Below are 26038 nucleotides of genomic sequence, written 5' to 3'. Positions count from 1 at the left end.
AATGCAATGATTAATTAGACGAGGACTAGTGTAGGACTAGACAAAGAAATCTAGACAAAGACTGAATAAGATTAGACCATGACTAAACCAAGACTAGACCAGGATTAGACCAGGATTTAACCAAGACAAAACCAGGAAAAAACAAGTTTATGTCAGGTCTACAGCGAGCCCAAAGCAGGACCAAACCAGGACAAATACACCCACAGAGGAGAGTCATTTGAATGAGCGATATGACTGTATCTGTGTGAGTGGACGAGTGGACGAGGACGTGCGGTGTTATTGTTCGGAGCCGGACGTGTTGTGAGGGAAGAGGGAGTTCCTGGTTGCTTTAAACGGCACAAAGGTCTGTCATTACGGAATCGTCACACTTATAATGAAGTGATAAAGAATACGACCTCAGGACTTTAGATAAATCTCAAAATCTCATGACACAGAAGACTCAGCGTGCAGACAAATGTCAAACTCCATTTATGATCATCAATACTGACTTCATTTCCACAGTGATAATAGTAAATATTCATTATATAATTATAAACCAAGACTAGATCAGCGCTGGACCAGGGCTAGACCAAAAGTTGACCAGAACTAAAACAAAACAAAACTAAGACTAGACCAGGACTAAACCAAAACTAGAAAAGGACTAATCCAAAAGTTGACAAGAACTAAACCAGGACTAAACCAAGACTAGATCAGGGCTAAACCAAGACTAGACCAGGGCTAAACCAAGAGTTGACCAGAACTAAACCAAAACTAAACTAAAACTAGACCAGAACCAAACCAAGACTAGACCAAGACTAAAAATTGACTAAACCAGGTCTAAACCAGAACTGAACCAGGTCTAAACCAGGACTGAACCAAGACTAAACCAGGACTAAACCAGGACTGAACCTGGACTGAACCATGACTTAACCAAGTCTAAACCAGGACTAAACCAAGACTAAACAAGATTAAACCAAGACTAAACCAGGACTGAACCAGGACTGAACCAGGAATGAACCAGGACTGAACCAGGACTAAACCAAGACTGAACCAGGAGTAAACCAGGAGTAAACGAGGATTAAAACAGTTTTGAACCAGGACTAAACCAGGACAGAACCAGGACTAAACCAGGACTGAACCAGGACTAAACCAGGACTAAACCAGGACTGAACCAGGACTAAACCAGGACTAAGCCAGGTTTGAACCAGGACTCAACCAGTACTGAACCAGGACAAAACCAGGACTGAACCAGATCTAAACCAAGACTGAACCAGGACTAAACCAGGACTAAACCAGGACTAAACCACGCCCACTACACCCCTGTCTTTTCCCAAATACTTCTTACTCTTACTCGAGCCATTTCTTGGACTACTACTTTGTACTTCTACTTAATATTATTTTGAAGTAACGTTACTCTTCCTCTTCCTCCTCTGATGTAGTGAGTATTCCCTCGTCGTGGTTTGACTTGGAGGTTACGTGAGGACACGCTCTGGCCTTCAGCTGAACTGCACCGACACAGTGTAGTTGTGTCTCTTGTCCCTCATGTGTGACACTTGGTCTGGGTTAATCCAAGTGTTAAATTAGTCACTGCTTCTTAAGTTTCTTCAAAGCTCGGCTGCTCATTACAAAACAATTCGAGACCGAGAGATAATGGACACTTGTCAAGGAGCTCAATTCTTCATGAATAATGCAACAGCCATCTCTTTGAACAAGGAATTCAACCGTAAATGTTCAGAAGACGGGAGAAGACGGGAGTATTTGGGTTTTCAAAAGTATCAATACACAGATACTACAAAAAAATCACTAAAATTTTACATAGTTCTGAACACGCTCACTCTAAAACTACTCAGGACAAGACCATAGACTAGTATTTATACGAGACTACTGTTATTTTGTGTTAAAAATTACATTCTATATTGTCTACATAAACGTTGTTCTTGCTGTTTCTTTTTATTTTTCAATCATTGTGATATTGAAAAGGGTATTTTTTTCACTAAAAGACAATTAACATGATGCCTGATCATATAAAATGACATGAATTTATGAACTAATCTGAAGTCTGATTAATTCCTGTTCAGAAAATGTCCACATTCCTATCTCAGTTTCTTGCATCTCAATTTAAAATGTTGAAAAATCTAAAGTGATAGGGTTGATGGTCTGTGGGTAGAGCTGGGTATCATTAACAAGTTACTGATACGATACATACCTCGACACAGTGAGCTTACGATTCGATATGATATATTTCAAATTGATTCAATACAATTCAGTGAAAATAAAGGCTAAATCATGACTGTGATATTAAAAGTCTTTATTAAACCACTTCTTGTGCAAAGTGAATATGAAACACAAACATTTTAAATCATAAAAACTCTTAAAATGTCAAATGTGTGACATAAACAAGTTTCCTTCCTATGAACAAGCAACAGATCTGTAGCACTGGAACAAAATTATTTATAGTAAAATATACCAAAAAATTCTCTTGGTGATATATCGATACAGCAGCCCACGATATCGATACTGTATCATCACATTAAGCGATATGATATATCGATATTTTTGCAACCACCACACATCCAATCTTTTCTTCCTTCTGCCATAAGGATTTTAAATGGAAAGTGCATTTGCTACTGTGTCCCTGATGCACTGTGGTTTTTAGTGTATGGTGTCTGTCTTTCTTTTTCTTTTATTATTTATAGATTGTGCATGAGCAGAGATGTGCAAACTGAATTGCCCTTTGGGATTAATAAAGTTGTTGATTGATTGATTAATAGGCCCTTAATAATGGCTAAAAATCACATTCTATTGTCTAAAGATGGAGTGTTTTTAATTATCACTGAGGTATCAGAATCGACACTGAGTATCAAGTCTATTCCTCACTATCAAAATTGAGTTTTAAAAATAAGAATTTTAATACAATACAATATAAATAATTTATAAGGGTCCTAAGATGTTATTGACAAATATAATGACATGTATATTTTTGGTATACCTTGTTTGAAAGGCTGCTTAATTTTTTTAACTTGTCTGATATCTTATTTTATGGACTGACACTGTCTATTGGATGTCAAAAACACAATAAACAGAGTGTTAAAAAAAAAATAAGAATTTTAGTTTTGTGACAACATGACAGTTAGAATTACACTATATTCACTAAATATGGGACTAATAATAATATAATATATGTAACTAATAAAAGGACTAAACAAATAACACAGTTCAAATCAAAGTGTATGTTCTGAAAGGTCCTCGCTAAATCCTTCGAGTCATGGAGGAATCGTGAGCCTGTATTGTGATTGTTGTGGGTCAGAGTCCTGGACTTTGGGTGTGTCCACTGCAGGACTGAGCCGTGCTTCTGTCCTCACTCATTTGCCTTCAATTTGAATATTTCCTGTTCTTGTTTAGAGCTTGTTTAGTCCTGGTTTGGCCCTGGTTTAGACTTGGTTCAGTTCTGGTTTAGTCCTAGTTTTGTCCTTTGTGGTTCTGCTTTGGTCCTTGTTTGTCTGTGTTTGGTATTTGTTTGGACTTGGTTTGGTCCTGGTTTAGTTCTTGTTTGGTCCTGGTTTAGCCCTGGGTTAGTGATGGTTTTGTGATGTTTTAGTCCCTGTTTAGTCCTTGTTTAGTCCTGGTTTAGTCCTAGTTTGGTCCTCATTTGGTCCTGGTTTGGTCCTTGTTTGGACTTGGTTCGGTCCTGGTTTAGTCGTTGTTCAGTCCTGGTTTAGCCCTTGGTTAGTCTACGTTTTGTGATGTTTTAGTCCCTGTTTAGTCCTGGTTTAGTCCTTGTTTGGTCCTGATTTAGCCGTGGGTTAATTTTGGTTTTGTCTTGGTTTTATGATTTTAAGTTCTTGTTTAGTACTGGTTTGATTCTAGTTCAGTTGTGGTTTGGTCCTGATTTAGTCCTGGTTTAGTCCTGGTACAATCTTGGTTCAGTCCTGGTTTAGTCCTTGTTTGGAGTTGGTTCGGTCTTGTTTTAGTCCTTGTTTAGTCCTGGTTTAGCCCTGGTTTAGGTCTGGTTTAATATTGGTTCAATCCTGGTTTAGTCCTGGTTTAGTCCTGGTTTGGTCCTGGTTTGGTTTTGAATCTTACATTTCTCAACCCTGGATTATAGGGCCCCAATCAGATTTAAAACAGAGTGACTCCACCAAGCGCTCTGACCCTCCTCAGGCGCAAATATGTGCTAAAGGAATTAACGTCACTGCACATATTTAACCTGTACATGGTTTTAAAGTACTTTTATATTTCAAAGGGCCCACAAACTATGTCATAAAGTCTTTTCCTCATCACAAACAGACCTGGGGTTGTTTTGTTTCATTCACACATTTAACACACAAACCGCAAACCCTTCATATTTAGGCTGAGTTCTTTTACTGCTGATTGTTATGCCACAGTTTATCAGTGTTAATGCTCCTTTATCACCTGTCAATCAGTGTTTATGCTGCTTTAGCACCTGTCGATTAGTGTTAATGGTCTGTGTCACGCCATTGGGTCTGTTTTATAGACTTGTGTTACGCCCAAAGCGGCCTGGTCCCATTGTCCCCTACCTGGTCCATGCTGGAAGAGGCAAAAAAAAAACCCAAAAGGGCTTATATTAAAGCCTCCACCTTATGAATATATTAAAAAATTAACGTTATTGCTGTGCATAAAAAAAAAAACAATTACATTTACACACCTTGGATTAATTTCATTTGATTCAAACATGGATTAAAACACAATGAAACATCCACAATTGAATGATTACCAAACACTGTCATGAAATATCAAACATTTCTCTCTTTTTAAACAACATTCCTGATCTGCCGTCACTAACCAAAGGTGAAAACTGCTCCAGAATTTCCCGCCTCTGTATCGTAGCAAAACTGAGCTCTTGATGTGACACATTTTGGAATCAATGAAAATTATGATTTTGACGAGTTTTGTATCTACGAATCTCTGCATTGGTTTTAAAGTCAAATGTGAAATGGTTGGGGATTGTAGTTGTATTATAAAGAATTTTATACATGAAAATACAAATCTGATAAATATGAATCTCATAAATATTAAAAATGTTAAATTTGATGAATAAATCAGCAGATGATGTTAGTGGCAGGAATGAGTTTGAATGAGCAATTCAAACAAAACGTTTTTGCACCAATAATATTTTGTGTGCTTGTACTTGTCCAGACTATATTAAAGTATGACAGATAGGTATAAATTAAACTATAGTATAATGTAAGTCCAGAAATTTACACATTTTTCTTATAATACGAAGAGATTTATTAATTTTTCTGGTCTGGTCTGCTCTTCCCAGTTTAGATTATCATCGACAATTATGCCCAGGAATTTGGTGGATGAGACACGAGTTATTTCATTTGAATCAATTTTGATTTTAGGGTTTTAGGGCTACTAAAGTCATCTCATACCTCAAAATATTCTGTTCCACCTTGTGACGTCATTAAGTGGCAGTTTTAAAGTTAACAACTATGTGCATCCTGCTATATAGTGCAATAAATTAGAGTAACCATAAGTTGTTGTCATTTGTACAAAAATATGTTTGTTTTTCCTTTTTGTTCAGCTGAGATTACCACAGAAAGTCTACAATATCCTCCAGTGTATCGGGGAGTGAAGAAATTTCAACAAGGCTAAAACTATATGTAGCTTCAAACTTTGGCAAATCCAGGGCTGCAAATGTTTCAGATGATTCTAGAGAGGTGTATTTAGTAGAGTTTAAAACACAGTGAAGCACTTCCTGTATCACCACAGAAGATAAAACTGAGTGTTTTCAGTAAACAAAATGGGCCCTTTAATAATGGCTATAATAATGAATAATGGTATTTACCAAAGTGACGTGGATTAAAAACGTCTTGCTTCTTGTCCTTGTTCTTGGCACTCCCAGACTTCTACAGTTGTGAAATACATAAGTAAATCCACAGAGACACATGCAAGAATGTTAGTTTGGTTTCTATATTTGCACAACTGTTCATGCTACAGCAGCTGAGACCACAACATGACCACAACAATTGTCATGTTGTGGTCATGAGATCACAACATGACAATTACATGATGAGAGCATTTCCACACACAGTCAAACTAATCCCCGAATATGTTTTCTCGAGTGTTACTTCAACATTGTGCAATATTTAGGTTAATACATACTTCTGTCTGGACCACCAAAGGCTGTCGCAATGTGCAAAATGAACAATTCGAGGTTTTGGACCCCAAGAAAAATAATCCAATAGGGTTCCCATAAATAAATACATTATTAATAACATGGCTGCTCATTCTATAGCAGTCAAATCAAAATCGCAGTTTGAGTTGTTGCAATTATCAAATCACAAAGGATGCAAATAATTAGACTGACCTGTAGAATGTCCTGTCCAGATTAGGTGAGTGTATTTGTCATTTCTGTGTTGCATAAAAACAAAATTGTGTTTCATAGCCACCATGATTCAGTGCAAGAGTTGATGTTGTAAAAGTAATGTGGAGTCCAACCAGAGTTTCTGATTTAAGAAGCTGTGTATCATTAGTAGCAGTAGTTCTGTAGACCAACTTTGGCCCTGGACATGATGGAGAATCAAATCATTGCACTAAAAAATGTCGGTAGAGTTTTGATAGTTTCGGTTGGTATTTCCTCTGTTAGCTTTGTCGTGGTATAAAAAGTCTGTTGCATAGTGAGTTCTAATGTCTAATCAGCAGTGTTGGGCAAGTTATTTCAAAACTGTAATGTGTTATTTATGACTTATTACTATCATTTCAAAGTAATTTGTTACATTACAATATTACTGTATTTAAAATTTAAGGCATTACACGACTATTGCATTACTTTTAAGTTACTCTCACCAAAGTAACTGCGAAGATGCTGAACTTTTGCGCCGTATATGGACTGAACCAGGACTAAACCAGAACTGAACCAGGACTAAACCAGGTCTAAACCAGGACTATATTATTAAGATCATGTTTGTGATTTACAATGAACAAAACCTAAATTGATGAGCTACCTATTCAGTTCAATTCAGTCACTTTATGCTCGAGGAGCAATTAACTAAACCAGAACTGAACCAGGACTAAACCAGGACTAAACCAGACCCAAACCAGGTCTAAACCAGACCCAAACCAGGTCTAAACCAGGTCTAAACCAAGACTAAACCATGTCTAAACCAAAACTAAACCAGGACCAAACCAGGACTAATCTTGGACTAGAACTTGGCATCTAGGACTGCCCCTGAGAGAACCCTGAGCACAATTGGGCGTCATCTGTGTTTAGCTCCATGGAGCGCGGAGTTCTGTGTCGATCCTTTCGCTTGCGGTCACCCAACTGTCTACGCGGGCACACCTCTGGCATTTCATTGCTGCTTATATCGCGGTGATTTTGGCGAATTTGTATGAAGAAAAATGAAAAACCCACCACTTCAATCCAGGTTAAAAATCCAGGAAAAAAAAAATCGCATTGTGACGCACATTACTGACATTTGTACCAAGTAAAATATAAAAATTTTTTCCCTGTAATGCCACATTATGCATTACAGCAAAAAGCAATGCATTACAGTAATTTGTTACTTTTATGACGCGTTACTTCCAACACTGCTTATAATCAGTAATCAAAATAATCAGGTTCAACATTTGTAAATTTACCTTTTGGATATGTCGTGTCAAAGTATAATGTTATTAACAGGAAAATCTGTCTCTTGCCCCTGTCTGGGAGTATGACATAATCTAGAATCTGAAACCACCAATTAGCTGTTTGTTTGGGTTGGTGAGGAGACGGGACATTCCCTCAAAGTATTTCCTCTATGTCAGATCTAATCACAATACTTCAGAATACAAAATAGTTTTTCTAAAATCATAGAGCCTTAGATAAATACATAGCTATAAATGCTTTGTGAATGGCTGCAATTATTTAGACTGATTAATCAATAATTTAGTCAATTTATCAGACGATGTAGTCTTGGTCGACGAAAATGTGTATTAGTTAAGAATTTATATGTGAGTGAGTTATCTTACAATTTGGTATATTTTTGGTATTTATGTAAAAATGCTGATTAAACTATTGATTCACAAGTTTAATCTCTCTTCATATAAATACATTGTTTCTGAATAAATAGTAATTTTTGCATAAACTCCCCCTGCAGGTGTAGTTTTAAGAGTGTAGTTTGAGTCAGATACTTACAAAAAACATAATAGTTTTGAGCGCTTTTGCCATGCCTCCTTTTTTAGTCAAATAATTGATCTGCATGACATGTCTTTAATCCACCAAGAATTTCTTTAAGTCGACTAATATTATCTCTGTGTAGTAATACGCTGCTCATTGTTTGAAATACAGGGAATAATCTCAATTTTGTCCATTACCCACCTCGCTTTATGAGAGCTAACTTTGCTTTTTCAGCTAATTACATTTAAATCTGTTATTAAATCAGGAGCAATGTTGTTTTTAGTTAACACTTGTCCTGAAATATTGTTGTAGCTTGATACATTTGAGATTTTGTGTTAATTGAGCTTCATTACACCAGAGTAAACCAGACAAATGAGACTGAAATCCCCGAGGAGCTAATGCTAATGCTAATGCTAATGCTAACAGCTAAGAGGCAGTGGGCCCAGGTGCAGTTGTTTACACAGACAAGTGGAACGTGTGGTACCATTAAGAGTCTAATTTTTCTGAGAATTACTCACTATAATTAAGGATTTAAGTGTTATCATGAGTAAGATCATACAAATGCATCTAGAGGTGGATTAATAATAGGTTTAGTTCTGGCTTTGGTCATAGTTTAGGCCTAGTTTTGTTCTAGTTTTGGTTACGTTTTGTTCACGTTTTTTGCCTTGGTTTTGTCCTGATTTTGCCCTGGTTTAGTCCTTGTTTAGTCCTGGTTTAGTCTTGGTTTAGTCTTGGTTTTGCCCTGGTTTTGTCTTGGTTTTAGGCCTGGTTTGGCCTAGTTTAGGCTTGGTTTAGGCCTGGTTTAGTCCTGGTTTCGGCCTTTTTTAGTCCTGGTTTAGTCTTGGTTTAGTTCAGGTTTAGTCCAGGTTTAGTTTAATCTTGGTTTAGTGCAGGTTTAGGACTGGTTTTACCCTGGTTTAGGCCTGGTTTTTGCCTGGTTTTGCCCTGGTTTTGCCCTGGTTCAGTCCTGATTTAGGCCTGGTTTATTCCTGGTTTAGTCCTGGTTTAATGTAGGTTTAGTCCTTTTTTTTTCGTCCTGGTTTTGTCCTTATTTTGTTTTGATGTAGCCCTGGTTGTGTTGGTTTAGTCCTGGTTTAGTCTCGGATCAGTCCTGATTTAGTTCTTATTTTGTTTTGGCGTATCCCTGGTTTTGTTGGTTTAGTCCTGGTTTTGTTGGTTTAGCCTGGTTAGGTCCTAATAGGTCCTGATTTAGTCTTTGTTTAGTCCTTGTTTATGAACCAATGATTGTGTCTGCGTCATGTTCAGTTATTACAAACATTTTACAGTCACATTCTGGTCGATGATTAAACCAGTGAACTGCTGACAAACTCTGTTTAGATCATTAAAATATGTCGAGCCGACTTCAGCAGTCCAGCTAAAAGACCATCATACACATTTAAACCATGAAAGTGCTGCGTTATGTATATACTACTGCAAGGACCACTATTTCTATTTCTACTTCTACTACTACTAGTACTACTACTATCAAAACAACTACTACTACTAGCCCACTATTCCTACTGCTACTACTACTTTAAGCAATATGTTCACATTGAGGATCTTAGGGTGTCATCATGTACTACTACTTACTACTACTACTACTACTACTACTAACTACTACTGACTACCACTACTACTACTACTACTACTACTACTACTACTACTACTACTACTACTACTACTACTACTACTACTACTACTACTACTACTACTACTACTACTACTACTACTACTACTACTACTACTACCTACTACTACTACACTACTACTACTACTACTACTACTACTACTACTACTACTACTACTACTACTACTACTACTACTACTACTACTACTACTACTACTACTACTACTACTACTACTACTACCTACTACTACTACTACACTACTACTACTACTACTACTACTACTACTAGTACTACTACTACTACTACTACTACTACTACCACTACTACTACTACTACTACTACTACTACTACTACTACTACTACTACTACACTACTACTACTACTACTACACTACTACTACTACTACTACTACTACTACTACTACTACTACTACTACTACTACTACACTACTACTACTACTACTACTACTACTACTACTACTACCTACTACTACTACTACTACTACTACTACTACTACTACTACTACTACTACTACTACTACTACTACTACTACTACTACTACTACTACTACTACTACTACTACTACTACTACTACTACTACTACTACTACTACTACTACTACTACTACTACTACTACTACTCCACCTCCTCCTCCTCTTTCCACTACTACTATTAGTACTACTACTACCACTACCACTACTACCACTACTACTACGCACTTCCTCCTCCTCTTCCTCCTCCTCCTCCTATTATTACTACTACTACTCCTGCTCCTCCTCCTACTACTACTTCTACTACTATTACTACTACTAATTTTTTTTATAATATTGCACATTTTTAATAGTTTCTGGGTGTTTGGTGTTATTGTGTCATAATTACATTTTAAACAGAAGTAGCTAGTACTCCGTTGCATTTACTTTAGTAACTTTTCTAGCAGCATACTTACAATCCTACTTGAGTAATATTTTTATTGAAGTAACAGTACTCTTACTTGAGAAAAGGCTGTGGTTCCTCTTGCCACTGTGAGTAAGTCTACAGCGACAAAAGCTTCATGTGACAATATGAAATGATTTGAACATTTGTGTTTCTTGCACCGTCCGTCCATTGAAAATACCAGATTTTTTTATATTGATATTATATGACAGTTACTCTTTAAGTTACTTTTACTTGTAGTTTTCCCAAATACTTTTTATTCTCCTACTTGAGCCACTTCTTTGTGCTTCTCCTTCTACTTTACTCTTATTTAAGTAAAATTTTTTGGCTACTCTACCCACTTCTGAGTTCATTATTATCTTTTATCGTCTAATATCGCTCTTCAAAACGTATCAGGCCTACTTCCACGACTCTTCTCTCTTTAAAATCCCAGTTCCTGCCCTCTCCTCTCCATTTCTCTCTGCGTACATTAGTCCTTGTGCGCTGGTCCAACCCGGAGGAGGTGATGTCTTCTCTCCTCCTCTGTGACAGTAGCATCAGAGCAGCAGGGTGTGGAGGAGAGGAGACAGCAGCTCTGAAGAGGCCTGGAAACAACAAAAAACATGGAGGAGGAATAGAGAGAGTAGGCGCTCCCTGCTGTTTCTCCCACGCACAGTTTGAGTACTATCAAGTCTCTAGACACGTGCATGTTCTGGTAATGAATCAGAGATCGACCAATATATGTTTTCGACCGTTATGGGTTTTTACTTGGCCGATGACGATACTGATTGTTTAGAATCTATAGAAACTGATGGCTGATAAGCTCTGTGAATGTTTTTGGACTGATATGTTGGGCTGATTTTGTTTATTTTCTCCAAATTATGTCATTTAAATTTGGTACAAACTCACCAACCTTTAAGAAAGCTGTGTAGTATCACTTTGAACAGTTATATCTTCATATTACAGGGTTAAAAAAAATCTTTGTGTGTATTTTTTAGGTTGTAGATCGACCCACAGCTGAAAAAAGTCAAAAAATCAGCTTGATATATATCAGTCTGTCTCTATTGTTTTCTTGCCTGATGCCAGTGCCAATAGTTTAGTCATTTAAATCCATTACAAACTCACCCAGAGCCTTTTTAACCAAAGAGAGTCGTCTGATCATGTTTAGTTTATCTAGGGTTTACTCTTTACTCTTTGTAGTAAAATGTTGACTTCAATTTAAGCTTTAGGCAGCAGGTCGATCAGAACAAAATCTGGTCCTGGACATTACAGGCTGGTAACTGATACTCCCTCTGTTATCTGTTCATTTTACTATTAATAGTTTAGGTGTTTGGATTAAGAATGGCAACAAAAACACATGTTCTGTCTCATTCTGTATGACGTAATCGTATAATCAGTGGTGTTGCAGTTAGGGCTGGGTATCATTAAGATGTTGCAGATGCATTACATACCTCGATACTGTGAGATTACAATTCAGTATGAATCAATACGATATATTTCAAATCTATTTGATACAGTTCAATAAAAAATAAAGGCTAAATCATGTCTGTGATACTAAAAGTCTTTGTTAAACCACTTATTGTGCAAAGTTAATATGAAACACAAACATTTTAATAATCAAAACAGTGAAAATGTCAAATGTGTCGCATAAATGAGTTTCCACTGAACAAAACTGTAACAAAATAATTTACTCAAATATACCAAAAAATACTCTTGGTGAAATATCAATACAGCAGCCCACAATATCAATACTGTATCATCACATTAAACAATACGATATATCGATATTTTTATATTTTTGCACAGATCAGACCCCACCCCTCCTTCTCTTAAGGTCTTATATTACATACAGTTTGCTAGAATTAAAAGTTAGAATGTTGTTACCTCAACAAAAATATACCTGGAGTTGTGTTTTGTTTCATTCACACATGTTCGAGTAACCCTTTATTTATTAGTCCAGATCTAGATCTAGATCTCCAACGCTCAAAATGCTCTGTTCCACCTTATGATGTCATTTAGGGTTAGTTTTAAGATTAACAGCTAACTTTTACCTTTTGTTCAGTAGAGATTGGCAATTCCAAGGTTGAAATCATCCAAATGATTCTAGTGAAAGTGTATATAGTGTAAAAACACAGTGGAACATTTCTCGTATTATTGGAACTTGGTCTAAATATCCCGGAGTTGTGTGTTAAATATGGGCAAACAAAAAAAACACAACTATGGGTATGTTAATGATAAGGAAATTACATTATGAATAGCTTAATATGGTCCTTTTAACCTTGTAAACTTAAAATAACTTTAAAATATACAACATAAAGATTTGAATATTGTTCTTCACTTTGAAACCATAACTTCACAAGTCTGTTCCTATGATGTTATTAAGTTATTGCTGTTTGCAGAAGTAATAAAGCATAAATAAAAAGTCACTACTATCTTTCTAAGTCTATCTGTCTATAAAATATAAGGTTAATCTTTTCTTGCTTGGAGATTGCTGCTTAAATGGACTGTGTGTGTGTGTGTGTTTGCTGTCCAGATCCTGTTCTGCACGCTCAACACTCACAAGATCGACATGGACAAACTGCTGGGCGGACAGATCGGCCTGGAGGACTTCATCTTCGCTCACGTCCGAGGCATCAAGAAGGAGGTGGAGGTGCACAAGACTGAAGACGCTCTGGGTCTGACCATCACGGACAACGGAGCCGGATACGCTTTCATCAAGGTTAACATTTTTCTTTGTATTTTTGTTTTCTTTGTAAAGAAGTGACAAGATAAAATACAAAACTATACATAGGCCTGTCACGATAATACATTTTGAAGTGCGATATCCTCTATTGTTGAAGTAAATACGAACAGATAAACGATAATATTTAACCAAATTTACACAAAAGCTACAAAAACTATTCAGAATCTACAATATTTTTAATCAAACATGAGCTGCCATCGATAATTTGCAGAAAGAAACACTTACTTACACTTATTTAGTTTGCATCTGTAATGAGTCATAGAAGTTTTTAATTCAACTTTTTACTGCTTAAATCTCATTATACAGACAAAAAATAACCACAGATTTCCCAATATTGCAAAGAAAATGAAAAGAAAAGCACAAAAAATATTGGCCACAAAAACTATTGCTCCATGTGTCATATTGAAGTCTAGTAGGTGTAGTATTTTTTGTTTTGGTCAAGATTTAGTCAACTAATACTTCAATTGTCGTTAAATTCTTAGTCATGTAATGAATTCTTTTTAGTTATAATCTAGTTTTGGTCAAACTAAATGTCATACGAATTACTAGTTGACTAAATCCATGGTATTTAAACGATCAACATTTCTGGTTTTGGGCTCAGAGATTGTTCTTTTTATTTTTTTTGTTCAGTTTTTTATATTAAAAGAAAGCATCAGTAGTTCTATTTTTTGTTTAATCCCGTAGTTGTCCAGGTAGGATCCATAACAAAGGAGAAATTCAATTCTGTCAACTGGACAATTCGATCAAAAGCTTTTGTGCAGTTGACAGAATTTAATTTCTATTTTGCTATAAGTAGTTTTAGTCAATAAAAATTTGTATCAATCATAGTTTCACTTTATTAGTTCTTATTTCGTTTTCAGCAAAACTCCAAAGACAACAGAATCCCTGATCTATTCAAAGTCCTGTCCCAGGCTCATTCTAGGGAAATGAGGAAATAATTAGTCATGTCGCTCAGCCCTACTACAACAAACATTTAAGGGAAGGACAAAGTATCACATGTCACATCCTTCTGGGACAATTGTGGGAAATTGACAATTAACCAAATACTATTTCTGATGACAAAGCCTCTGTTTTTATTCTGTTTCCACTATATGAAGTGTTACTGTTGTATTTCCAGAGGTGAGAACTTCTCAGTTACATTTACATGAGAAATTTTACTTTTCAGAGTACTTTTATAGCAGCAGACTTTTACTAATACTTGAATCATATTTTTAATGAAGTAACAGTAAAAGTTTTAGTTCCTCTTCCCACTATAAGTACGTCTACAAGTGACAAAACTTTATGTGAAAATATGAAATGATTTGAACATTTGTGTTTCTTGCAGCGCTCCTTCAAATATATTGTTTTTGCATTTATTCTTAGAAAATACCAGAATCTGTGTGTTATTAAATGTTTTCTTCTTCATTATGTTCAAATGATATCAGATATTATGTCCAGAAGTTACTCTTTAAGTTATTCTTAGTTAGGGAAGTCACAATAACCGAAATATTGTGATATTGTTTAGTCAAAACTCAATAATAGCCTATTGTGGACTGTCACAATATATATCAAATTGCAAAGTTTTTCTATTAAAAGTGTTAAAAAAGAGGGAACTGCATCGGCCATGATCCTTTACTTCATTTACTACACGATAAATCTTATTTCTTTGGAGTATGACAGTAATGAGTCACACTGAAAACTTGTGAAGGTATTTAAAAAGGAAGTATCGCAGTAATTATGGTACCGTGAGATTCGTATTGTAATAATATCGTACCGAGACATTTGGATATCATTGCGTCCCTACTAGTAGTATTCCCAAGTACTTGTTTACTCTTACTTGAGTAATTTCTTAGACTACTATTTTGTACTTCTATTTGAGAAGTATTATTTTGAAGTAACCCTTACGTGAGTACAATTTCTGGCTACTCTACCCGCCTCTGTGTATTACTCATTTGTCCTACTCGAAGTGCGTGTCTGAGTGCAGTTGCTGTAATCAGTGTAAGCCTCTTAATGTGTTTCAAGAAAATCACCTCATTGATTTGACTCACACATGCCCCCTTGTGGTACAACTGCGACACCACACCACAGAATCTTTATTAACTGCCATTTTATTACTCTTAAGTCTATATAATTTATTTTTTTACATGGGTTTCAGGTTGTATCTTACACAGCATGAGATTGTTCAGTACAAGATAGATGGATCTATAATTGTGGAGGATCAATATTTTTCTGTGCTTTATTAATAAGATTTGAGCTGTAGAAGATTCAGTAAATACCTTCTCTGACTCATTAAAGATGCAAACTAACTCATTCATTATTTTTTTGTCCAGGATAATCTTGCTTTAGGGTTGTCGTGTCGCTATAAATTGGTTTCAGTATGATCACATATGACACATGTTTGAGTAATCATTTATCATTAGCCTGTCTACATTTCCAAACATCTAAATTGTTTGTTCCACCTTGTGATGTCATGTAGTGGTTGTTTCAAAGCTACCTTTTAACTTTACTGTCCTACAAATAACCTTAACTTGCCAGAGTGTGAAACTGAGAAAAATGACTTCAAAGTTTCTGTTTTGTCCAGACAAAAGTATAATCGGTAGGACTCCCAAAATTTGATATCTAGTTGCTATAATGAAGAAATATTTGTACGTGAAAAATATTGAGCTCAAAATTGATCTTTGACCCTTATTTGTCAGTTCCTGTTCTCTGCCTTTGTATCATGAGCCAAAAATAATGAGTCATGCAAAGACAAAAGGCAAAAATCAGAAACTGGCATTATCATTATTTACTTGATTTTCTCCAGACTTCCATCCGTTATAAGAAAAACACCTCACCAAGGTTGAGTCATCATGTTTTTTGTTTAAAATTCTATAAAAGAGCTTTGGGTTTCCTGTTTAGTGCTGATCAGGATCATGCTGGGACACTTACACAGTTAAACAGTTTGACAGACGAGTTACTTCACAGTATAGTAGGCAAGGCAAGGCAAGGCAAGTTTATTTGTATAGCACAATTCGTACACAAAGTAATTCAAAGTGCTTTACAGAATAAGAAATACATTAAAATCATAATAAAAACAAATCAAAACATAAATAATCATGAAGATTAAAGTTAAAAAAGAGAGACATAAATTGGAGAGAAGAGTGCGGAATGAAAACCTTTCAGTTATATGCACAGTTAAACAGAAATGTTTTGAGCCTGGATTTAAACAGCGTCACAGAAGAGTCTGTCTCACATGTTCAGAAGACTGTTCCAGGTTTTAGCTGCATGAACCTGAAACACTGACTCCCCTTGTTTAGTCGTGACTCTGAGCACCAGCAGGAGGTCGGTCCCTGAGCTCCTCAGAGTGCGAGATGGTTCATATGACACTAACATGTCACAGATGGTACTTTGGTGCTCGGCCATGGAGAGACTTGTACACAAGCAGAGCTGTTTTAAAGTCTATTCTCTGAGGCACAGGAGCCAGTGCAGAGACCTGAGCACAGGACTTATGTGCTCGTACTTCCTAGTTCGAGTAAGGACCCGAGCGTTCTGGATGTTCTGCATGTTCTCACAGCTCGTTTGGAGAGACCAGTGAGCAGAACATTACAGTAGTCTAAATCTACTGGAGACAAACGCATGGATAAGTTTCTCCAAGTCTGATTTAGACAGTAAACCTTTGATTTTTGCTATGTTTTTTAGATGGTAAAAGGCTGCAGATGTTATTGATTTGATGTGGCTGTTAAAGTTCAAGTCTGAGTCCATTATTACCCCTAGATTTCTTGCCTGATTTGAAGGTTTTAGAGAGAGAGACTGGAGGTGACTGCTGACACTGTCCCTTTGTTTCTGTGGACCAAACACTATGACTTCAGTCTTGTCAGAGTTTAGCTGGAGAAAGTTGTTTTGCATCCACACACTGATCTGTTGGATGCAGTGACCAAGTGAGTCCAGTATGTACAGTATGAATAAATACACAAAATACTTCCACATTAAAGATAATTGAAGTATAATTGAATACAAAGGTTTATTTATTTAATGCGTTCAGACCCTGTGCCAAGGCCGCAACAAAAAGAAAGAGACGAGAGGCTGGATTTTAAAATAAAATATATTTATTAACTAAATCTAACTAAAACAAAACATACACAGTTACTGCTTTTTGTCTTTGCATGACTCCTTATTTTTGACTCATGATACAAAGGCAGAGAACAGGAACTGACAAATAAGAGTCAAAGGTCAATTTTGAGCTCAATGTTTTTCACAATATTTATTCACATGATAAAGAAGGTCTCCAATACAAACAAAATGACATGAACTCATTTCTGACCAAACATGATGATACAGCGTTCTGTCTTTGTAGGACAGTTTATTTTAGTAGAGATGTGCAAATCCAGGACTAAAATGATCCAAATGATTCAAGTGAAGCTGTAGGTGTAAATATTGTGTCTACTTTAATGTCAACCAAGAATATTTTTTGCGAAACTTTGACACAAAAAGCACCAAAAAAACCAAACAAACAGGAGTGAAGAAGTATGGAGTTTAAAAATACAGTGGAGCACTTCCTGTATTACCACATAACATCACAAGGTAGAAGAGGGTTTTCTGTTTAATTTAACTCACCCTAAGTTTCCAGGGTTTGTGTGTACATGTTTTACACGTCCTTTTGCGCATTAAAACATGCAGTTGAATAAGCTACAAGTTCATTGTGTAGGGCTGAGTATCATTAAGAAGTTGCCAATATGATACATACTTCGATACAAAGGCCACAATATGATACATATCTCAACAGAGTGCATTTTCGGTTTGATGAAATACACTACTGGTCAAAAGTTTTAGAACACCACACTTTTTCCAGTTTTTTAGTGTTTACTGTTGACCAAAACTTTTGATTCATGAAAGTGTCCACCTTTGGCAGATAAAAGAGCTGAACACACTCGTGGCTCGTTCTTTTTACAAATATTCTTCAGAAAGTTCTTCCCAAGTCTGTTGCAGAAGTTCCCATAAATATGTGGCACTTGTAGGTTGTTTGACTTTCGCTCTTCTGTCCAGTTCATCCCAAACCAGCTCGATGGGGTTTAAGTCTGGAGACTGTGTTGGACACTTTTCAAGTTCAGCATCTTGTTCTTTTTTCCTGAGGTAGTTTTGGCAGAGCTTGGACTTGTGTTTTGCATCTTTTATCTTTTTTTTTAACATCTGGCTGTTCAGTTCTTACCTTTGTACGATTTCCAGCTACTAATTGGACTCGCACGACTTGAATTGCAATAAATAACTGGAAAAATTAGGGTGTTCTAAAACTCTTGACCGGTAATGTATTTCAAATCGATTCAATACAGTTCAGTAAAAAATAAAGGCTAAATCATGGCTGTGATACGAAAAGTCTTTGTTAAACCACTTCTTGTGCAAAGTTCATATGAAACACAAACATTTTAATCATCAAAACAGTGAAAATGTCAAATGTGTCACATAAATGAGTTTCCTTCCTCTAAACAGGCAACAAAACTGTAACACCGAGACATAATAATTTAGTAAAATGTACTAAAAAACACAGCAGCCCGCGATATCGATACTGTATCATCACATTAAACGATATGATATGCCGATATTTCGATATTTTTGCTCACCCCTAATACTGTGGAACATCCAAAGAAAAGTAAAAGAAAATGTTTGATTGCTTTACTTACTGGTGGAATTGCTAGTGGACAGAATGACCCAGACCTCCAAGACAAGGCAATAACACCTCCATGGAGACAAAACAGACCACCAGAAAAGTTCCGTAGTGCACTTTAACAAATACATGTGCCCTGTAAAGTAGAGCTCCAGTGGTTAACCATATGTTTTGAATACTCTTGTTTGTGTTTCCTGTTTCCTGTGTGCTGTGCAGAGGATTAAAGAGGGCAGCGTGGCGGACGGGGTGAAGGTGATCTGTGTGGGAGATCACATCGAGTGTGTCAACGGGAAGAACGTGGTGGGGACCAGACACTACGAAGTGGCTCGAATGTTAAAGGACCTGCCCAAAAACAAGACCTTCACTCTCAAACTGGTGGAGCCTATGAAGTCGTTCGGTCAGTATGAGTCATAAGAGTGTTACAGATTAGAGTGCTACAATATTTGAATAATATTTTACTACAGCGTTTTTGTGTGATCAGCTTCATTTACATTTGTTAGAGATCTGATTCCAGTGTTGTTTATATAAAATGTATTCACGTGTAATCCCTCATCTTGCCTGAGCAGCCAGTCCCGACTACATCCTGTTTAAGTCTTGGAACGTTCCAACCACAGCCCCTCGTGTGTGCGTCTCAAATGCAGAATACAAATTTCTGTGTCCATTCTAGGCAATCAAACGCCTTTTCAGCATCTAAATCACTCACCTACAGCCTGAAAGGATCCTGTGACATATGAGTACATCCTGAGTACATCCTGAGTATATGCAGCGGTATAAAAATATTGTCAGAGGGATAACGACCCTTGAGGAAATCTGTCTGAATATATGTCCTCTTAAAAGTTTTCGAATAATTCAGTACAAAATGTATAATTTCTTTTACCTGAGATCCAGTCCAACTTTATTTGCATAGCACATTTTGTAAACAAGGCAGTTTCCAAAGTGCTTCACATAGCAATGTAAAACGTTTTACTTTCTCTGATTAGCTAATCTACCTGTCAATCACTCCCTCTGAAATTGGAATTGGGGAGACAGTTCCAGTTCAATTCTTATATAGGGCTAGTTTTATTTTTGGACTATCATAACATGAAAAGGATGAGAAGATCACTCCACTGCAGAGGTGGGGACTTGTAAGTCATGACTTGGACTCAAGTCAAACTTAAGTCACTATATTTAGGGCTTGAGACTTGGCTTGATAAAATGGACTAAGACTTGGGACTTGACTTGGACTTGAGGCCTGTGACTTGAGAAGACTTGAGAAGCACTTTTAAATCTTAATTCTTTCTGTTCTGACCGTAATGATTCACACTAAGATCTTGTCAAGACTTTTAAAAAGAAAAAAAATAACATTTCTACAACTCTTATATACTCTATAAATTCTCATATAAATATACTATGATTTTTAAAGTAAAATTTATCTTAAAATTCATATAAATTGCAAAAATCTAAGCTATATTTGGTACTTAGATTTAAAGACTTGAAATGACTTGAAGCTCAAAGCAGACGACTTGGACTTGACTTAGACTTATGGACCAGTGACTCGAAACTCGACTTGGACTTGCCCGTCTTTGACTTGGGACTTGACTCGGACTTAAGGTCAAAGACTTGAGACTTACTTGAGACTTGCAAAACAACGACTTGGTCCCACCTCTGCTCCACTGTAACAAGTCGTTTTCACTTTTCACACTGAGCGTAATCACAATAACTCCACCTGCTGGTTTGAACATTGTACTGTACGTCCTTTTGACATTAGTATGTGGCTAAAAGCTGAACATAGCCTAATAACAATTTTTTACATATTGTGTGTGTTTTGTATCAGAAATGCTGGAGCCACGAAATAAAGGAGCCAAACCCACCGATGGTAAAGTCGGATCAGGCCGAGCCACACTCAGACTCAGGTCTAAGGGACCGGCCACCGTGGAGGACGAGGTGAGACCAAGATTTATGTTTCATGAATTAGTATCTCATAAAATATTATACTTTTGTTTTACTAGTAAGAGTACTGCTAGTATTGTGAACATTATACTTTATTTAGTGGTAATATGTATAATTGTAGGTACATAGCAGCAATACGTAAAAGCCTCCCCACGTGAATATTGAAGTAAAAATATACACAATAGTACCGTACAATGCAACTGAATAGTGTCATGAACCTAGATTTATGTACAACATTTTAAAGAAGATGGAAGAGAATTATGTTATTTAATAAATTGCTTCCTCAAAAACATACCCGAAGTTCTGTTTTGTTTCAATCACACATGTCTGAGTAACTCTTTATTATCTATTAGTCTGTCTACATGGAGCAAAACATGACTTTAGGTCTGTTTGTGATGAGGAAACAACATTATGACATAGATCAGAACATGAGCCCTTCAAAAATTGTTTAGTTAATAAAAGATTAATCTTCTTTTCTAATTTCCTTCAAGATAAACAAGTAAAGCTCTAGTTAACAGACGCGGCGCCTGTCTCACACCTCCCCAGTCTCACAGCACACCTCTGAATCACCTCCTTCACTTCACTAAAATCAGCCTGGGTTCATTTCTTATTTTAATACTTAACACAACGCTGAGGCGCCAGACTGCCTTTTGGACACAGAAACCTGGCTCAGATTGTTGCCAATATGTGAGTAGCTACAGTTAATGTCAAGTATTCTTAGTGTTGCTAGAGACTGAGGATAATTAATACAGCGAGAAGTAGGAGTAGTACAAGTATCGAAAATACACAATACTAAAACGAGTATTGAAACTACATACTCATTTTAATGTTGAAAATCACATTCTGTTGTCTAAAGAGTTTGAACATTTTGGGTCAGTATTGTGCATCCTACTGTTGTACTCAAGACTGCACTATTTGAGACCAAGACCAGTCCGAGACCCCAGGGTCCAGAGACCAGGACAAGACCAAGACCTGTGAGGGTCGAGACCGAGACAAGGCCGAGACTTTTAAAGGTCGAGACTGAGACAAGACTGAGACCACGTCCCATCGAGACTTTGTTATTTCCTACATTTATTTGTATTTTACAGTTATTTTGGCACATGTATATCAATGCTTTTATAAATCTATCTCCATTTTGTTTGATTAATATTCATTTAGGCTTAAAATAAGACAAACAAACTGTATCACACTTAAAGACTCTGCGCCCCTTTTTTGGACCCTCACTCACAGTTTGAGAGTCCCTTCTTTAACCCCGCTTCCACTGACACTTCAGAGAAAATTACTTCAAAGTGAATCAAGTCATTTTTGTCAAGTTCATAACATTTTCAGTTACATTATCTTAATGGGTGCAGTGATATTTAGCAGCCTCTGCACATTTACCGGCCGTAATAAAATATGATCGCACTCGTCGAGTGTTAGACCTCGAGTCCGAGACAAGACCGAGACCATAAAAAAGCCGTTCTCGAGACTAGTCTCGAGTACTGCAACACTAGCGCAGCCAAGTATTTCGTTATTTACTGAGTATGTTTATCATGTTTGCTTGTGTTTGTAGCCCACAGAGTTTGAGGAGAAAGCAGTGCAGAAAGTGGACGACCTCCTGGAGAGCTACATGGGCATCAGAGACACAGAACTGGGTAAGTTTGCTCACAATATATAAATTTTTGCTTATTGATAAAACTTTAAATACATTTCTATACAGAGACGAATTAGTACCTTTCATTAAACAGTAAAAACACCTGTAATTGAAATGCAAAATAGACAGATACTACTGCATTGTGTAACTTTCTTGGAGGGTCCTTCACCTGTTTCTTTCCATGGAGATATTGCCCGGATTGTTCCACATTATGGCATTACACTTATCTCCACGGAGACAGCAGGTGACACCACAGGTCCAAATTAAATGTCAGATCAGCCCACTCACGGTAATGTTTTTAGGTAAATAAAAACCCATGTTGTTGAGTAAATGCAAGATGGATACAGTTAAGGCCATACCGGGACATTCCAGACAAAGCAATAACATCTCCATGGAGACAAGCAGGTCGCAGCCCTTTCAACTTACAAAGATCTTACAAATAACTCATCAAAAAACTACTGTCTTCCACATTTACTACTTACATTAAAGGTGCATTGTGTAACTTTTCTGGTGGAGAGTTCGTCAAATACTTTTCTCTATGGAGACGTTATTGCTTTGTCTGGAATGTTCCACAGTGTGGCATTAAACCTTCCTGTCTGAGACGAAGACTAAGTTACAGGTCAGGTCTGTGGAGAGGCGACCCTGCTCACAGTCAGAATGTCTGTTTTTCTAGGTATTTTTGAGCTATAAACCCACCTGTAATTGAATAAATGTAAGATAGAGCTGTTTAAAGTCATACTGTGGAACATTCCAGGCAGAGCAATGACATCTCCATAGAAACAAGCAGGTGATGGACCCCCAACCAAAACGTTATACAGTGCACCTTTAAGCATGAAACTTACTGTACGTCCATGATTTGTTTTGATTTTTTTTTCTTTTTTCTCACCAGCGGCTACGATGGTGGAGGTCGGACGTGATAAGAAAAACCCGGATGAATTCGCCATGGCTCTGGACGAGACTCTGGGAGACTTTGCTTTTCCGGACGAGTTTGTATTCGACGTTTGGGGCGCGATCGGAGATGCCAAAACGGGAAGGGTTTAGGTTCAGATCCTGCCACTGTACCAGAAATAACAACAACACTATGTCCTATGTTCCTTTGTTTTTAAATGGACCAAATCTGACCTGCCACGCTGTAAGGGTAGTACATATTAGCTTTGTACATACACGGACTGTCCTGTTTTATAAGCAATTGATACTTTGCAGTGACATCACGCTGGGGGGGACTGCATGTATGTCTATGTAGGAATGTTCAGCAGCTGCACCGTGGTGACACAATGCCAAAAACGTTTTAAGTTCTCAAGAAAAAATACAAAATGGATTTAAACAATCCATTTTAAGGAGCCTGTGATCAATCCGAGCGTTCATGGTTCTGTTTATTTACGTTACTAGGTTATTTTTTCAGACTAAGAGTTTGTTTTCATACCTGACAGTTTTGACTGATGTTGCTCGGACATTTCTGGTCAGCGGATTTACACAGGTTTTGGCGCTGTCTTCCTACCGGTGGAGGCAAGATGACCTATAAACCGGGACGAGGGGGCTTTTTTACTCTCACACACCCGGGATACTGTCCTGAGGAAGTCGGACTGCAGATGGCGCTGTCGTCCTGCCTCCTCCGGTAGAAAGACAGCGCCAAAACCTGTTTAAATCAGCTGACCGGACACATCACAGCTAGCCAGTGCCTCCGCTCAATTTCATTTCTCTCCAGCGACTAAGTCAGGAATCAAAATACAATAGACGTTTTGCAAAAACCCCGGAAGTGCAAATTCGGGCACCAGCCAATCAGCGAAGAGTCATATATTCAGTGTTGTCAGCGATTCCAGAGATCGAGGATTTAAAGCCGGAACAAAGAGAATGTTTGGTGAATTTTATCAAGAGGAAAGACGTTATTGTCCTTCTTCTTACAGAATTTGGGGAAAGCTTAATATACCAGTTAGCTCCATTAGCGGCGCATTACATACGTCCCGACCAAATAGCAGTGATTGGTTAAATGATAAAAAGTACCCTCCTACCATCGAGCGAACGAAATCTAAGGCCAGACGATTTGTACGAAGTGAAACGAAGTAAAACCAGCTGATGAATGGCTACATCACAACAACATCACGTGAACACTCTGTCAGGTATGAAAACAAACTCTTGGTCTGAAAAAAGAACCTAATAACGTAAATTATCGAGAACTAAGTGAACCTCATTGGACTGTCCTGTTTGTGTGTTTTCAACAAAAAGGTGAGCGAATCTAAATGATAAACTGTCAGCTAATGTTATTTGAGAGGGACTTGTTTAACAGCACAAATCTGCTCACCTGTTTTAGTTCCAGCTAAGACAGTTTTATGATCAGATTGTGTTAAAACAAAACTGAGATTAAGGTCTAACTTGAGTAACAGAGCTTCAGACAGAGCAGTGCTTCCAGTTAGTTCCACTCCCCCAGGGAATGTTGATGATTTCAGCTGCAAAGTATCAATAGACGATGTCAACAATTCAATTCAACAAAGTAGCCTCACTATATAATAATGCTTATTGTAGAAATATTTTTATTGTATTTTCTAGAAAGGAGAATTGGTTTAAAATGTTGATTAAGCACTAAATGTTCTATACTTGGTGAATACTTATGTGTTTTGTTGAATAACTTCTGAAGCAATTGTAATTTTATCACTTATTATACCAGTTTGGTAACATTCTCGCCGACTCCAACACAAATGTATAGACTGGATTTTTAGATTTGACCCTTTAAAACTGCTATTGAACGCTATGCTTCCCTGTCGACAATGTATCAAGAACTACATTTGACGTCTTTAAGATAATATATGATCATTTGTAAAACGAAATATAACAGATTTTTATTTTCAGTTGATCCAAAAATCTCTATTATTGGTACCTCAACTTTCTCCAAGCAGCAGTACAACCTTTTTTTAAGCTACGTACCAGTCTGTAACCATTTTCAATCACTAAATTGTTTACGATTCAGCTTTTCTCCTTGGCAGTATAAAAAAATAGATATATATAAGTTTGGATTGAAGTTAAAGGGCTCATATTATGCCATTTTCTGTTGTGTTTTTATGTTTTTATGTTGTTTCCTCATCAAAAAAAACATACCCGGAGTTGTGTTTTGTTTCATTCACACATGTTTAACACAAAAAAATGAATAAATATTGTAACACTTTATTTTAGGGTAGACTTATTAACATACTAACTACCTGCTAATTAGTGTAGTTATAGATGGTTAGTTTGTAATTAATTGGTATTTATTCAGCCCTTATTAATGTCTAATTCTCCATAAGTTTATTCTGCTATTAGTTAGACATTTACAGACACTTTCCTATTAATACACTCCTTATTACTGCTTATTAATGTGATACTAAGCCATTTTTGTCCATGAATTCTAATAAGAGTGTTGTTAATTTACTTACCGTATTTTCCACACTATAGGGTGCTCTGGATTTTAAGGCGCACTGTCATTAAATGGTCTATTTTTGAACTT

At 36.8% G+C, this 26038-nt stretch overlaps 1 protein-coding gene across 1 annotated transcript in view; it reads left to right on the top strand.

Moving 5' to 3' along the window:
- The window catches only part of gipc2 (GIPC PDZ domain containing family, member 2), a 39924-nt gene extending 14534 nt beyond the window's left edge, over positions 1-25390 (top strand). The window contains exons 2-6 of the mRNA XM_020941016.2: positions 13175-13360; positions 19218-19398; positions 20815-20924; positions 22483-22564; positions 23453-25390. Coding sequence (XP_020796675.1) covers positions 13175-13360; positions 19218-19398; positions 20815-20924; positions 22483-22564; positions 23453-23604 — 711 coding nt within the window. The 3' untranslated portion in view covers positions 23605-25390. The remainder of the gene's footprint in view (positions 1-13174; positions 13361-19217; positions 19399-20814; positions 20925-22482; positions 22565-23452) is intronic.
- Positions 25391-26038: the final 648 nt, after the last annotated feature.

Source organism: Boleophthalmus pectinirostris, unplaced genomic scaffold (genome assembly GCF_026225935.1).
Source record: "Boleophthalmus pectinirostris isolate CB_2022bp ecotype Guang Dong unplaced genomic scaffold, ASM2622593v1 HiC_scaffold_16, whole genome shotgun sequence".
Taxonomy (NCBI): domain Eukaryota; kingdom Metazoa; phylum Chordata; class Actinopteri; order Gobiiformes; family Gobiidae; genus Boleophthalmus; species Boleophthalmus pectinirostris.
The sequence above is the reverse complement of the archived record's forward strand: the minus strand, read 5'-3'. Positions and strand labels throughout refer to the sequence as shown.